The sequence below is a fragment of the Glycine max genome, chromosome 13 (assembly GCF_000004515.6).
Source record: "Glycine max cultivar Williams 82 chromosome 13, Glycine_max_v4.0, whole genome shotgun sequence".
Lineage (NCBI taxonomy): Eukaryota > Viridiplantae > Streptophyta > Magnoliopsida > Fabales > Fabaceae > Glycine > Glycine max.
Window position 1 is genome coordinate 19,395,440 of NC_038249.2, and position 13,964 is coordinate 19,409,403.

At 35.1% G+C, this 13,964-nt stretch overlaps 1 protein-coding gene across 2 annotated transcripts; it reads left to right on the plus strand.

Moving 5' to 3' along the window:
• The first annotated feature begins 239 nt into the window (after nt 1-239).
• Nucleotides 240-5,942, plus strand: LOC100815428 (cryptochrome-1-like). Of its 2 annotated transcripts, NM_001255223.1 has the most exon segments (5): nt 591-1,083; nt 1,510-1,728; nt 2,581-3,287; nt 3,995-4,797; nt 5,492-5,722. In NM_001255223.1, coding segments are annotated over 5 exon segments (2,046 nt in total). In that variant the 5' UTR covers nt 591-770; the 3' UTR covers nt 5,496-5,722.
• Nucleotides 5,943-13,964: the final 8,022 nt, after the last annotated feature.

Here is a 13,964-nt window from a genome sequence, read left to right on the forward strand (position 1 = left end):
CTGAAAAAACAAAAAGAGTGTAATAATTTTTTGAACAAGAGCCATGGCATTATGAGGCAGCACTACTTACTGTATTTGTATGTATCCATCATAATTTTTCTGATTCCGCGTCATGTCACTTGGACAGAAAAAATAGAAGAAACTAGAGACGTAGGTGTGATTTGTTTTGTTGCATAGGATAAATAGAAAATACGAAAATCTACGTGCCATAAAAAAGGTGTGGCTGCGGTTCGCCTATCAATTCATTGTGTATCCCCACTCAGTTGGCCAATCCTCTTCACTTGTTCTCTCTCTCTCTCTCTCTCCTCAGTATCTCTTCTCTCTGGTTGCAACTTGGTGTGGGTGTGTGAAAGCACCAAAAATACGAATTTTCTGCAAAAGAAATCAATCCTTCTCTCCCAAAAGAAATGCTATAGTGTGGGAGAAAAGGGTATTAAAAAAGATAAGTGCCAAACCTCAAAGTTGTGCGTTTTACCTCCCTCAGTTAAAGAGAAAACAAAGACCAAAAGGAATAAAAAAAAAAAAAAGGTATAGAGAGAAGGTATTAAGGTAAGAGTTAAGACCAGTTAGCATTTCTTAGTGTTGTTGTTTGTTCTTGAGGCTCAGTGGTCAAAGGGAAAGGAAAGAAGGAAGGACGGAAAGAGATCTATCTATCTGGTATATGGTTAACAAAGAGGTTGTATGTGTATGCGTGAATAATAATAACAACAATAACAATAATAGACTAGCTCTTGAGGTTGTGGTGTTGGTGAAATTTTTTTTGTGGAGAGATGTCCGGTGGTGGATGCAGCATAGTGTGGTTCAGGAGAGATCTGAGGGTGGAGGATAACCCTGCACTGGCTGCAGGAGTGAGAGCAGGTGCTGTGATTTCTGTCTTCATTTGGGCTCCTGAGGAAGAAGGTCAATACTACCCTGGAAGGGTCTCTAGGTGGTGGCTCAAACAAAGCTTGGCTCACCTTGATTCCTCTCTGAGAAACCTTGGCTCCCCTTTAATCACCAAACGTTCCACTAATAGTATTTCTTCTCTCTTGGAGGTTGTTAAGTCCACTGGGGCTACCCAACTCTTTTTCAACCATTTATATGGTAAAGTTTTAATTCTTATGCTTATGTATGTCTATGATTCTAGTGCTTGCCCTAGTTCAACTTCTTTCCTTTTCTTTTCAACCATAATACTTTGTTTTGTTTTGTACAAATGTTTTTTTTTATGAACCACAAGTATCATTCATAAAAGACAATCATGCTCGAATCAGATACAACTGTTTGATGTATGCAAACATGATACCAAGGTTTTGGAAGGTTTTCTCATTACTTAGTAATGAACAACATCATTGTAGATTGTAGGATCCTTGATTCTATTAATTAGAGTTGTTTCTATTTGTTATTTTTTAATTGTTTCATTATGGTTTCATAGTTTATATAATTGGATTTCCTTTTTCATAGTTTCATGAGAAAAGTGAAGTTCATCCCTCATGATGATGATATCAAAGTAAGTAACTATCTGTGTTGCAGATCCATTGTCACTTGTGAGGGATCACAGAGCAAAGGAGGTTCTGACGGCTCAAGGCATTACCGTACGTTCCTTCAACTCGGACTTGTTGTATGAGCCATGGGATGTGAATGATGCTCATGGCCAACCATTCACAACTTTTTCTGCTTTTTGGGAAAGATGCCTTAGCATGCCTTATGACCCACAAGCACCTCTTCTCCCACCTAAAAGGATTATTCCAGGTCTACTTTTATTCAGTTTTTTTCCTTAGCCGCACATTTTTTATTAGTAGTAGTATTGTTGCGTGTTGATTGGGTGCTACTAGCTGCATAAGTCATTTACTTCTTGTGGCTCTAGTTTGAAGTTGGCACTTCAACAAATTATCCAAATTGAGAAAAGAACACAAATGCTTTTAACCGCTTTAAAAGTTCCTGTGTAACATAGCAGAAAGGTACAAAAAGTTAAATTATACTATTATCTAACAAGATGGAGTTTACTTTATATTTTGAATGAAATTAAAAATTCATAGATCATTCTGCCTCGTCAACTAATAGGCTTCCAATGTTGTTGTCCAACCATTATAAGAAAATAACATAAAAAATTAAGATGCAACAAATATTCTATTGGGTTGTTACAGCTGGCGCCTCATGCCAAAATAGGAAAGTCTGCAAGTTTTGTCTTCCAAACGCCTATTTTGGTTATGTACATATACAAGTTTTATTGGTATATTCTAAAAAAAATTCACCATTTTAGTTCGTCAGTCATGCAAAATGTGATTTAGATAGTTCTTTGTTCAATGAAAAATAATGCATGTAACGGTGGTCTAATTTAAGGACTAATTTCACTGTAGTTTACATGATTAATGGACTATATTAATGTAAAAAATTATTGAAGAACCGAATCCATAACAACACTTTCAAGGACCAAAGTAATGACACTTCTATAGTGTTTAATTTTATCCAATAGAAGTCTGTCATGTGTTCTTCAATATTTGGTACATGTTTTTTTTTTCTTTGTAGCATTGTCACTTTTAATGAAGCATCACTCTTGACTTTAATTTGCACTATGTGTTAACAATTTTTGCGTTCTTTCAGGTGATGTATCAAGGTGTCCTTCTGATACATTGGTGTTTGAAGACGAATTGGAGAAGGCAAGCAATGCGCTTCTTGCTCGAGCATGGTCACCGGGGTGGAGCAATGCAGACAAGGCATTGACAGCATTCGTAAACGGTGCTTTGATCGAATACTCGAAGAATCGCAGGAAGGCAGACAGTGCCACAACCTCATTTCTCTCACCACATTTGCACTTTGGTGAGGTGAGTGTGAAGAAAGTTTTCCACCTTGTCCGCATCAAGCAAGTGTTTTGGGCCAATGAAGGAAACAAGGCTGGTGAAGAGAGTGTGAACTTGTTTCTCAAGTCTATTGGCCTCAGAGAGTATTCGAGATACATTAGTTTCAACCACCCTTATAGTCATGAGAGGCCCCTTCTAGCCCACCTTAAGTTTTTCCCTTGGGTGGTGAATGAAGGATACTTTAAGGCTTGGAGACAAGGCAGAACAGGGTACCCTTTGGTGGATGCTGGAATGAGAGAGTTGTGGGCAACTGGTTGGTTGCATGATCGGATACGCGTTGTGGTTTCAAGTTTCTTCGTGAAGGTGCTGCAGCTTCCTTGGAGATGGGGAATGAAGTATTTCTGGGACACCCTTTTGGATGCAGATCTTGAGAGTGATGCTCTTGGTTGGCAGTACATATCTGGCACTCTCCCTGATGGTCGTGAACTTGACCGAATAGATAATCCACAGGTGCATTTGCTTCTGTGTATAAACTACACAATCTTGCTTTATGTTGATGCTTTTTTTGTGTATGATCATCTGTTTACATGTTATTCTTTATATATTGAAAAGTAATGCCATGTCATGAGTTTCATAAGCCTGTTGTTATTACTTTTCTGGTTTGTGTACTTTATGAAGTCATGAACTCTTCTGTCTACCACTCGAGTTTTTCCACAGAGAAATGAATCAGAAAGTATTTCCAACCTCTTCTCTGAACTGTCTCAAATATTGCTATGTATATTACAAGCCAGTTTTTTGTTTGAATATCAATTTATATGAAGCCAAAAGTCCATCCCACTATTGTTTACATTTCAGTCAGTGGAGAAGCTTCAATTGTCTGATCTGGTGTGATGCCTCTTTTAATTCTTTTCAGTGTTTGAAAGTTAACATTCTCAACATGGTTAAGACAACACTCTGGCTTCTTTTGCCTTATCTGAACTTTCCTCTTGAAAATTTGAGATAGTCATTCTTATCACTTGAATGCCCTTGAATATGATTGATCAATCATAACTATTGAGTTAATTTTTTATCAATCATAACGTCGTTTCTTCTATTTTGAGGGCAATCGGATTGAACTCTAAGATTTTGGTTATATGCTACTGTCAGCTATTTGAATGCTTTAAAAGATGATAAATACCTTGTGATAAATCCACTCATTTGATTTTTGCATTTTCTAGTTTGAGGGGTACAAATGTGACCCAAATGGAGAATATGTGCGACGATGGCTTCCTGAACTTGCTAGATTACCAACTGAATGGATACACCATCCATGGAATGCACCGGAGTCTGTACTCCAAGCTGCTGGAATTGAACTTGGTTCAAATTATCCTCTTCCCATTGTGGGAATAGATGCAGCAGAAGTAAGACTTCAAGAAGCACTTATTCAAATGTGGCAACAAGAAGCAGCTTCAAGAGCTGCAATGGAAAATGGAACCGAGGAAGGGCTTGGAGACTCAGCTGAATCAGCCCCTATTGCCTTTCCTCAAGACATACAAATGGAGGAAAGGCCTGAACCTGTTAGGAACAACCTGCCTCATGGTACTCGGCGCTACCAGGATCAGATGGTCCCAAGTATCACATCTTCCCATGTGAGAGTTGAAGAGGAAGAAACATCTTCAGACCTTCGAAACTCGGCTGCAGACAGCAGGGCCGAAGTGCCTATAAATGTGACCACACAACAAATTGCAAGAGAGACAGTGAATCAAGGGGTGTTACTGAATGCAAACAGAAACACTCGAGTACAGAATAATGCTACTACGTGGCTGAGAAATGCAGCTGAAGATTCCACAGCAGAATCTTCAAGTAGTACTAGGAGAGAAAGGGATGGGGGTGTAGTTCCAGTATGGTCTCCCCCAGCTTCTAACTTCTCAGAACAATTTGTAGATGATGAAAATGGTATAGGAGCCGGTTCATCTTACTTGCAAAGGCAGCATCCTCAGTCTCATCAATTGATGAACTGGACACGGCTACCTCAGACAGGGTGAGATTTCCCAAAGCACTGAAAAGATTAATACGTACTTTTGTGCTCGTGCTAGACAATTTCATTACAACTTTACTAGGTCATATTCTCCAACCATTTTGAGGATTTGGGAAACATAGTATGGCTAACCTGCTTCTGTTCATTAGGCTTCTTTAAGACCTATAAAACACTTTTTCCGCATGCCTACTTTTTGGTTTTTTCACTCTTCTGGTTCTCTCCACGAGAATTAGATAGGTTGTAGAATTTTGTTACATCTACAACCACTCGTGCTTATTTGTAAAACATCTGCCCTGTCTTTTGATTTAAGATTTGTGTTTTAACTTCATATTAATTTTATATAATATATTGTTGCCGTGTTGTGTTCTGTGATATCTATCTGTAGTTTCTAGATGTAAAGAGTGTGCTGCAATATTTTCATGTATTAGTAATTTATCAGGAAAATTATGTAATGAATGCCAATATTTTGGATGATGTTTCTTGGAATGGATCCTCCGTAGCAACTTTACCACCACATGATATTCTAACCCTTCAACAAATTTTATTAATATAATATATTTTTATTTCAAAATTAAGGTTTAGAAGAATATTTGACCATATCTAAGTTTTTGTAACCATTCCCTTGTTTCTGATCTAATGTTTATGATCTTATTTTGGTGGTCTAGTTATCTTGTTACGATTAATACTTCAATTACAGGTAATTTACGTCTAGAACATGCCGATTAATATCAGGGGGAAGGAAAATGCACTCTCCCCTCTTCTTCTGGGAATCGTGGGATGGTGAACCGCATTGGACATACATGTGATCATTTCCTACATCCTTAAACCTGTCTTGACACATGATTAACGGCTGACCTCCAATGTGTATGAAATTTTCAGTTCAAGCGGGTAGTAGTTTCATCTGCGGTGCCTTTTGCTCTCTTGTACAAAATTTGTAGGCCTACTGTATAGTATAAATTTGTATTGTGGAGGAGAAATAGCCACTATTTAATTTGGACCTTTGGTCCTCTCTTAAAACTCAGGGTTGTGCTTATCATTTAAGGTAGTTATTTACATTTCCTGTCCCGTAATCCTGTACATTTATTTTGACTACTGTAAAGTGCACTCATCTCAGTGCTCACATCTCCAAAACTTCTCTATATGGCAAACTAAAAAGACAGTGCCAAAAACTTTGTTTTTGTTTGCCCTGTCTTTGTAATGCTTATGCCTGAAATTTCCTATGGTTGAGTAAAGATATGCAAATAATTGCAACAATTTAGTAACTTAACTGTTTTGCTTTAGCCATAATAAACTATATTTTAAAAACACAGAACTTTGCATTTTGTAAGGTAACTGCTAAAGTAATCGGATTGTTTATTTTTAAGCTAACTAGAGATTACAGATCCTCAGAGTTTGATCAAGTTCATGGAAGTGTATAGTTTGATGGATTAGAGTGGTAAATGATTATGACTGCATATGTTACAATCACATGATTTTGGTTTAACTGGTTGGGTTACTTCCAGGAATTTGTAAAGTGTACTTGCTGAGACTGCTCCTAGAATTGGGCTTACGATATAAACCCAAATGTTTTTGTAATCACCAGAGACGATAGCTGGACCTAAACTCCTTGCTGGATTCATTGAAGCTCCAGTAATAGGCCTGCAAAAACAAAAAGTTCTAGGTTCAGTTACTTTTGCACATTGAATTGCACATAATATATTGTGTATATATAAGAACAAGATTTCTGGTTGTCAACGAGAATTGTGATAAGATGAGTGTAGAAATTGATTGTTTACCCGGCAATGATGACATTAATCAGAACTGAAATGCCTATGGCAACTCCAGTGAGATCTTTGCTCTGTTTCAATTAGTAAAGGCACCAAATTAGTTCCTACCACATCGAACAACATACAACAAAATTCCAGATTTATAGGTGGAATCTTGTTCTTCCTAAGCAAAACCATTCACGTTGGAGACAGATGCAGAAATAGTCATAGATTGGAAAATTGTCATAAAATTTAATAAATTAATTTTGTACAAGAAATTATTATATGTACATTTAGCAAGTGCTAGAGAAATTATTATACGATCTAGGATCATGTGATCTTGGCCAATCTTCATGTGATATGTTATTTACTCTTATTTTGTAACTTGACAGATATGATTACATATCAAGTGAAGATTGATCAGAACCATATAATCTCAGACTACAAAAAAATTTCTCTACTTAAACGTATCTTTATAGGGAAAACAAATCTAAAGAAGCAGAGTTTCTCTATCAGCCATTAAAATGTTCAATATAGAGCATAAAGAGTATGCTATTAATTGTGGAGAATAGAAATAGAATGAACAAAGATAGCTACTACTAAGATAATGCATGGTAAATTATAACTAACGGTACACCTCTGTGATCAGTGGCAACACCACAAATGGTGAGCATCAGTATGTAAGCGGTGATGAATTCCCACACTATTGCTTCTAAATGAGAAGTTGAGCTCAAGTATTTAGTCACCGTTACTCCAACATCCACCTTGTCATGATGCAACACTTTGAGGGTGAGAGGGTATGACACCTTCTATCATAATATACATATTTATATAATAAAATATATGGAAATCTGAAATTACATAAAATGATTTTATTCAATAAACATAAAGGAGTTCATGTAGGTAAAAAGTTCACATCCACCTTAATCACCAAATTAAAAACTTATCAATTAAGGATATGAAAACATTTTCGGCTCAAAACAAGACCATTCAAGTTTACAAAAGAACTCAAGTTAAGTAACATAATAAATTAAAGTAAAATGATATGTTTGAAACATCATGCAATTAAAACAGAAACTCATGCCCCAATGTTACATCTTACCAGAGCATTGTGTTTTGACGTTCTCCAGCATGAGGTTCCTTAAAGCAATCCACCTAGCAATATGTTCCCATGAACACAAAGTTTGAGATCATCACATGATCTAAACACAAACAACACACGAGGAGTGAGTTATTACATTTTTAAACAGGTAAAGATAAACAAAGACATACATATATAATATACGTATAACAAGCTCAACTTAGCACAATTTGCATCATTATATCACTCATTGCGTAACATCACTTGTCTCAAGGATTTAATCACAAGATCACATTCCACACCTTCACATTAATCACGTGTTCAAAACAATAAATCTCAAGTACAATACAACATCTCACACTCACACAATTCATTACCCACCATCACGTAGCAAGTCACAATGATCATTACACAGGTGTTATGCAACAGATACACTAAGACTCAATCTTATATGCAATGTAATACCATGTCAGTGAAAAATCTCATCGGACACCTAGGAGTACATGATAAGACAGACCACACACTGATAAGTCAGGTCACTCTCACTAGGTAAAATCATAGGGAGATCACTCAGGGTAATGCTGTTTTGCAAGAATATTCCAACCATATGGGATCGGCATAGGTTTAAAGACGCACTCAAACCAGGTGTATTTACCCTCAAGGCCTAGACTCCGAAGAGTCCATCCGGGCTTCTCCCTCTTGATTCAGGTCCAACCTAGAAAATATTTTAACATGCAAACTCTATCGGTAACACCCTCTACCCCGTCATGGAATTTAATTAAATCAATTTTATTTAAATTACTTAAACCAATTCACGTGAAAAAAAGGGTCACATTTATTTCACTGTTACCAAATAGAACTTATTAAAAACATCTATGGCTCAAAACAAGATCGTCCAAGTTTACAAAAGAACTCAAGTTAAACATTGAATTAAAATAAAGTAAAATACATGTTTGGAACATCATCCAATTAAAACAGAAACTCATGTTCCAATGTCACATCTTATCAGAGCATTGTGTCCTAGCGTCCTCTAACACGAGGTTCTTTAAAGTCATTTATCTAATCATTTACTCCCACGAACATAAGGTTCAAGATCATCACAGGGTCCAAACACAAATAATACACAGGGAGTGAGTTATCACGTTTATAAATAAAGTACAGATAAACAAAGACGTAATTAAAATACATTATAAAATTATTTATAACATAACTCAACTTACTACAATTCACATCACCACTTTATCATTTAAAATTCATCATAGAAATCATCAATCACATTATACATGAATCACACACTCGAGTCAAAACATAACAACACTCCCAAATTTCATAATAAATAAATCATAGGCGTCATGAAACAATTATACTAAGACTCAAGCCTATATGCAATGTGGTACCATGTAAGTGAAAAATCACACTGGGATGCTTAGGAGTACATAACAAGATACATCACACAATGGGTATGTCAGGTCATTTTCACTAAGTAAAATCATAAGGTGACCAGTCAGGATCACTCTGTTTTGTGAGAATGCTCTAACCATATGGGATCAACATAAGCTTAAAGGAGCACTCAAATCGGGTATTTTTACCCCCAAGACTTCAACTCTGAAGAATCCGTTAAGGTCTCACCTTCATAATTCAAGTACAACCCCTAAAAAAACTTTTGCATGTAGACACTACTCATGAATTATACAATACTCACGACCTCACACTCGTGTTTCAAACACGTTTAACACATTGCGCTAACATTTAAGACTTTAGGTTCTTAACTTGAAACCCTAAACTTTCCTTTTAATACTTTGTGCATAAATACTTTTCTCAATATAAACACTAGTCGGGTTATTGTATAATTCATAGCTTACAACACAAGTATTGTCACGTCAAGTATTAACCACACATTTATTCACAACCATATCTCATGTTCACAATATAACATTTCATAATTCACTACATATTCAATTTATCACTTACACACAATTTTAATCACAATTTCATGATCTCAATATAACAATCTTGCAATTATAATCATACATGAAGAATTACAAAACAATAAACATCTAAAAATATACCTCAAAATACACATGTTCATTCTAACCCCAATTGCGATAAACTTATCCCTTACCTCTAAGCGGGTTCACCTGTGCAGTCCAGCAGTGATAGCAGCATCTCTAGCGGTTGTCTAATATTCATCAAGTTTTTCCTCTGGTTGCTCTGTTAGGGTTTTCAAGCTTTAGAGAGAAGGAGAAGGGATTGAAGCCTCCATTTCACTGTCTCCGTGCATGGGAGGCTTCTCTCTCCACAGGCATTATTTTACAAATCCCCATAGTGGGGGTGCTCGAAAGTGAGTTATGAACCTCGTGTTCTAGTTTCATGATGATCCAACGGTTAACAAGACCAGTATCGTAGTTTTACTTGAATGAGTTTGGGTGTAAATGAGAAAAAGAAAGCTACGATGTGAGGGATATTACCCTCACCATAGATATTTTTTCACAAATCTCAACGGTGGGTATGTTTGTAAATGAGTTCCAAATCTGGTGTTTAAATTTCACCATGATCCAATGGTTAACAAGTTTGGTATTGTTGTTTTACTCGGACATGTTTGAGTGTATGCGGGAGAAAGAGAAATTTTTGGGAAAGGAAAAAGAGAAAACGACATTGAGAGGAAGAGAAAGTGTAGAGATGTATCATAAGTTTAAAAACTGACCTAACATATCTATTTATAGCTAGAGTATTCTCAGTCTATTATTTACTCTATTTTTCTTTATTTTTATTATTTTATAAACATGAACTCTATTTTATTCTCTATCAAAAGAATAAATAAAACATCTTTTTTTATTTTCCTTCAAATCATTATTTTAATTAATAAAATTATTTCTCCTTATTTATGTAATTATAAAAACCTCATCAATATTTCTAAAACTCTATTTATTTTTAAATAAAATCCTTTTTTAATTTATTTTACGAAAAATAGGGTGTTACACTATCTATGAACTATACGAAACACACAACTCCTCAATTGTTATCATTGTACAAACAAAATTAAAACGCATAAAAACACCCCAAAATTAACCTCAATTTGATCCTCTAAGGATCCCTACACTTGTTCACTTTAACCCCAATTGCGATAAATTCATTCATTACCTCTAAATGGGCTCATGTGTGTAGTCTGGCAGCGATATCGACATTTCTAGCGGTTTTCTAAGATCCCTCAAGTTTTTCCTTTAATTGTTCTGCTAGAGTTTCCAAGCGTTAGAGAGAAAGAGAAGGAATTGAAACCTTAATTTCGCTATATTTGTGTGAGGGGAATTTCTCTCTCTACAGACATTATTTCACAAATCCAACAGTGGAATGTGCGAAAATGAGTTCCGAATGTGGTGTCCAAATTTCAGAACGATCTAATGGTTAACGAGTCTGAGATTGTAATTTTACTGGAATAAGTTTGAGTGTATGTGAGAAAAACAAAGGGTTTTGAGACAGGAAAAAGGGAGAAAGAATTTGGGAGGAAGAGAGAATGTAGAAACATATTGTTTGTAAAAACTAATCTAATATGTCTCTATTTATATCTAGGGTACTTTGAGTGTATTATTTATTCTATTTTTTATTTAATAAAAAAGAACTTTATTTTACTATTTCATTAATAAATAATCAATTAAAACATTCTTTATTTTCAAAAACATCATTTTACTTTATTTACTTTCTAGTACTATGAAACTCTTATTTTAATTAACAAAAATAATTTTCTCTCATTTATTTAATTTCTAAAAACTCTATTAATTTTTAAATAATACTCTTTTTATTTATTTAATGAAAAACAAAGTGTTACAGAGGGACCAGTGTAGCACCCATCATCTGGCACAACACATAAATAGGCACTTAGGAAAAATAGGGACAAAAGGAAAGAATGAAATCAGTGGGAAAAAAGAGATTGAGCACCAAATGATCCCTGTGATTGAATGATATATAGTGTTTCAATATTACATGGTACTATTACTATAAAAGGTGTTACTATCAACTAGATTGGATCTAGTAGAGGAACTAATCTCTCACATCGTAACAAACTAAGGTTTAAATTTTCGCTGAGTGAGATATTCAGATTCAGTGTTCAACTGTGCTTCGAATAGAGTTACCTTTGAATGACTATGATGTAGCTCCATGTGGAGCTTGTAGGTCTTGGATCTTCTTCATCAATGGAGTATTTTGCTTCTTGAAGATGAATGACAGCAGAATGGAGAAGGAAGAAAGATGATTGGAGACGCCACTTCAAGGAGAATATGAGTCAAGAAGAAGCTTACCACCATAGGAAGTCATGGATAAGAGCTTGAAGGTAGGAGAAGATGAGTGGAGGGAGAGAAAGAGCACAAAATTTTGTGCCTCAAATGAGGTCTGAATTTTGAAGTGTAATTCTCAAATGATCAAAGTTAAAAAAATGCACACACATAACCTCTATTTATATCCTAAGTGTCACACAAAATTAGAGGAAAATTTAAATTTTTATTCAAATTTCACTTGAATTTGAAATTGAATTTGTGGAGCTAAATTTTGGAGTCAAAATTTCACTAATTATAATTAGTGAATTTTAACTATGGTTCAGCCCACTAATCCAAGATCATGTCCAAAATTTTCCACTAAGTGTGCTTAGGTGTCATGAGGCATATAAAGCATAAAGGACATGCACAAAGTGTGACTATATGATGTGGCAATGGGGTGTAGCAAGCAAATGCTCACCTCCCCCTCTAAAATTTAATTGGATTGGACTTCTCCCAATTCAATTAAATTTATTTCCCAACACACATCAAATATTCACTTAATTGTGAAATTATAAAACTATACCCCTAATACAAAAACTAGTCTAGGTGCCCTAAAATACAAGGGCTGAAAAATCCTACATTTTTAGGGTACCCTATCTATATTATGGAGCTCTAAATACAATGCCCAAAAATAATGAAATTCTAATCTAATATGTACAATGATAAGTAGGCTCATACTTAGCCCATAGACCGAAAATTTACCCTAAGGCTCATCAAAACCCTAGGGCCTTCTCTTGCATCTCTAGCTCAATCTTCTTGGAGTCTTATATCTAATACCTTTAGGAGTAGATCAGACTATATACGTGGAAAACTGGAAAAGGTAATTTTAGTTAATAGGACAAGTGGCTTACAAGTTTAAATTGAACTTTTCTGACAGCAGCCAAAGCAATTGGGACCAAAGACATAGCCAATAGAATATGTAGCCACCGTGAGAGCTAGACCCGAAACAATTGCTATGCCTACTATTGTAAGTGGAAACTTCTCGTTTACAAGAGCTGCTCCACATCCTGCAAATATAAGAATGTATGTACTAACAACCTCAGCAATAGCCTACAAAAGCAAAGGTGGAGTTAGATAATAGACATTAGACACATAAGAAAATAACAAAAAATTGATCTTGGAGAAGATTGCTATAATGATAATTATATTTGGTGCATCTTGATTATTTTCATGTGTACATGCATTATGCTTTAGAGCTAGCCACCTTTTGGATGTTAGATGGAAAGTGTTTAGTCTCATGGATAGTTTTGTGTCCTTCATCAGTGGAGAATTCAGACTTAATTGAAGAATCAACATTAACTGATAGTGAATCAGACGTCATAGAACTTGAAATCTTGAATGCCAAACTGTCGATTAATTTGTATTCTTATATGCAGGCATGCAGTGTCTATTTCAGTTAGATGCACATAAGGAGTACAAACAAAACATCCTCTGATACACTCATTCTAACAAACTTTTTCGGTGTGTTAAAATTTATTGAACACAATAAAATAATAAAGATTTATTAAATAAAAATGATAAAGAGTAAGACTCACAATTTCGTGATTTCAACCAATAATAAAAAATATGTTATAAAGAATGCACTAGAAAATGTATCACTAATATTTTTTGGAGAATATTTACTTGAATTTTAAAATAAAATTTTTAAATATTTACTTGGTTTTTACACACTTACCTACAACAATAAAAGGTCGAAACGATTTGGAGGTAACACAAGTTAATTATGGGTATGACATCTATGATCCACGTGATTCATCAGCTGAAGTCAATGTGAGATTTCCATTTATAATGTTAGGAGAAGTATGTTAAAAATAATAACACGCCACATAATTAAGGTCGGGTAGTTGACAACAGGAAGAGAAGAGAAAAAATACTATAGAGTTCCAAATCCTTGGCCTGCCAAAATGTTCATTTGTTGATCTGGAAACATTTTATGGGGACCATACATATATAACCAAACAATCTTAGAAAAATACTGTGAGGGGATGATTACGTTAGTGACGTTTTAGTACTTGTACTATAGTAATGTTGAGCAGA

Bases quoted from the DNA above. Each gene is read 5' to 3' on its own strand.
- LOC100815428 (XM_026124816.2), top strand. From the start codon at position 771: ATGTCCGGTGGTGGATGCAGCATAGTGTGGTTCAGGAGAGATCTGAGG. The intron at 1,084-1,509 runs GTAAAGTTTTAA...TCTGTGTTGCAG, and splicing joins CTTTTTCAACCATTTATATG to ATCCATTGTCACTTGTGAGG. The intron at 3,288-3,994 runs GTGCATTTGCTT...TGCATTTTCTAG, and splicing joins ACCGAATAGATAATCCACAG to TTTGAGGGGTACAAATGTGA.